At 56.6% G+C, this 2,424-nt stretch overlaps 1 protein-coding gene across 1 annotated transcript in view; it reads left to right on the top strand.

Moving 5' to 3' along the window:
• Nucleotides 1-2,109: 2,109 nt before the first annotated feature.
• EIF3M (eukaryotic translation initiation factor 3 subunit M) overlaps nucleotides 2,110-2,424 on the top strand; it is a 16,900-nt gene continuing 16,585 nt past the window's right edge. The window contains exon 1 of the mRNA XM_006753916.2: nucleotides 2,110-2,246. Within this exon, the coding sequence (XP_006753979.1) occupies nucleotides 2,205-2,246 (42 nt within the window). The 5' untranslated portion in view covers nucleotides 2,110-2,204. The remainder of the gene's footprint in view (nucleotides 2,247-2,424) is intronic.

The following is a 2,424-nucleotide window of genomic DNA, read 5'->3' as shown; positions in this document are numbered from 1 at the left end:
ACACATACATGTTACATATAAAGCTCTCCCTGTCGCCAATGACACAGCGTGTGTTTCCATCTGTCATTATCGATCGTGAATTTGGTTGACACTTCTATTATAGAGAAAGAACGAATAGTGATATTAAAATATTTCTTCTAATTACTTTCCTTTTAATGTGCACAAATTCGTGCACAGGGCCACTAATTATTTAATAACTAGGGGCCCAGTGCACGAATTCATGCACCTTGAAAGGAACTGTGGGCTGCAAAGCTGCAGTGGGCACAGGGGCAGGTCTCAGCTCATCCTCAGTGCCCCCACACAGCCCCTCCTGTCGTTACCCCCAGTCCCGTCTGCTGCTCCCATGTGCTGATGGTGCCTGTCCCGCTTGCACCCACTGATGGTGAGGAGTAATTGGGGCCGGCACCAGCAGCGGGTGCGAGCGGCAGCTGCTGCCCGATTGCCTCTCAGGAGCAGGGTGAGTTGGAGAAACCCTCTGGGGCGATTGGGGCCCACAGCTGCCGCTCGCACCCGCTCATGCGCTGAGTAATTGGGGCCGGCACCAGGCACCAGCAGCAGGTGCAAGTGGTGGCTCCAGCACCACCTGTGGGTGCCAGCAGCAGCTACAGTGCAGGTAGTGGGTGTGAGCAGCGACCCCAGTGCCATCTGCAGGTGCGAGCGGGGCCGTCGCCGTCAGCGGGTGTGAGAGGCAGCTGCTGGCCCCGATCACCCCTCAGAAGCAGGGGGAGATGGAGAAACCCTGAGGGGTGATCAGGGCCGGCCCAGCTGCTTGCACCTGCTGACAGTGCCAAGCAATCAGGGCCAGCAGCGGGTGTGAGCACCAGGTGGGACTGCAGTGTGCATGAGCAAAGAATTTTCAGTAACCACCAGAGGCTCACCCTGATGACAATGACCGACGCCCCACCTTGGTCTTACGCCCCCGCTCACCTGCTCTACCATCCCATTGCGGCCAACACCCTCCATGCTCCTTACTCTGCCACCTGCTGCTAAAGCCTGCCATGTTCTGAGCGTGCCCCTGGTAGTCAGCGCACATCATAGTGACCCGTTGTTCGGTTCCCCCCCACCCCTCGATCTATTTGCATATTAGGTTTTAATATATATAGACAGCTAACACATTCAGTGCTCACCCTGTGCTTTGTATACTAATTTACTTTTCCCTAGAGTAGTGGTTCTCAACCTTGGCTGCACATTAGAATCACCTGGGAATCTTTTTAAAATCCTGATTTCTGGGCCTCATCCCGGTGAAACCCACTGCCCTAGAGCAGTGGTTGGCAAACTGGGAGCCACATGCAGCTCTTTGGCCCCTTGAGTGTGGCCACAAAGTTTCAATCGCACTGTACGTGCGAACCTGCACGTGGTATTTTGTGGAAGAGCCACACTTAAGGGGCTGCAGTTTGCCGACCGCTGCCCTAGAGGAAGCTGAAACACAGGTTAAACAATTTCCCCAAATCACACATCAAATGGTGCAGCAGGTATACCATCCCAAGGAATTCTGGAAGCCATGCTATACAGCACGATGCTATCTAGGACTGCCTTTCTAATTACTTTGTAATGTTTATGGCCGGTATATTCCCACTGGAACGTAGGCTGCATGTGAGAGCATCTTTTAAAAGCGACTGTTATCCTCAGTGCAGAGATCACTGCCTGCCAGGTCGTTCCTAAATAAAGGCTGAAAAATGGGTTAAATTATAACTCGAAAAGAAAAAATGGTCGGGATCAGCAACAAATGCATACCTCGAAGGCTCTTTCAGGCCGCCAAGAGGGAGTTAGATTCGGTGGCCTGGAAAGCGAGGCAGGGCCGATGGGCTCCTGGGAGCAATGTTGGCGGAGTCAGGAGATGCGGCCTAAGGGACTGGCAGAGGGGGCGAGGCTAGAACGGAACAACTGATCACAAGAAATATTCCTTCACCCAACAGTCCTAAGACTCCAAAGGAGAGAGGGCTCAGCGATGAGCAAACACGGCTGTAACAGGACAGTCCTTTAGAATTACTACCTAGGGAGGCGGTCCCAGAGGGCACGTCCGCCCCGCCTCCAGCCACCACTGTAGGATCGGCCCCCGTGGCCCCGCCCACCCAGTGACCCCGCCCCTGGAGCCCGGCGCGAGGTGACCCGGAAGCGGTTGGAAGCGTCGGGGAGCGCGTCTGCCTCCTTTTCCGGTTGGCGTGGTTTGCGAGTGCAGCGGCCGCCGCGCCCGGGCCTTCACCATGAGCGTCCCGGCCTTCATCGACATCAGTGAGGAAGACCAGGTGTGTTCCCGGGCCGCGGGGCCGCCAGGGCGGGGCTGGGGGTGCCTTCGGGTGTGAGGGCCGAGTGGGGGCTGGGTGGGAGGGACGCCGGCTCTGCCGCCCTACGAAGCCGACTCGGGCTGAGACTCGCAGCTCACCCTCCACACGTGAGAGTGGAGAGGCCGGGAGAAGGAGCCGG

This window comes from Myotis davidii, unplaced genomic scaffold (genome assembly GCF_000327345.1).
Source record: "Myotis davidii unplaced genomic scaffold, ASM32734v1 scaffold330, whole genome shotgun sequence".
In the NCBI taxonomy this organism is placed as follows: Eukaryota; Metazoa; Chordata; class Mammalia; order Chiroptera; family Vespertilionidae; genus Myotis; species Myotis davidii.
The sequence above is the reverse complement of the archived record's forward strand: the minus strand, read 5'-3'. Positions and strand labels throughout refer to the sequence as shown.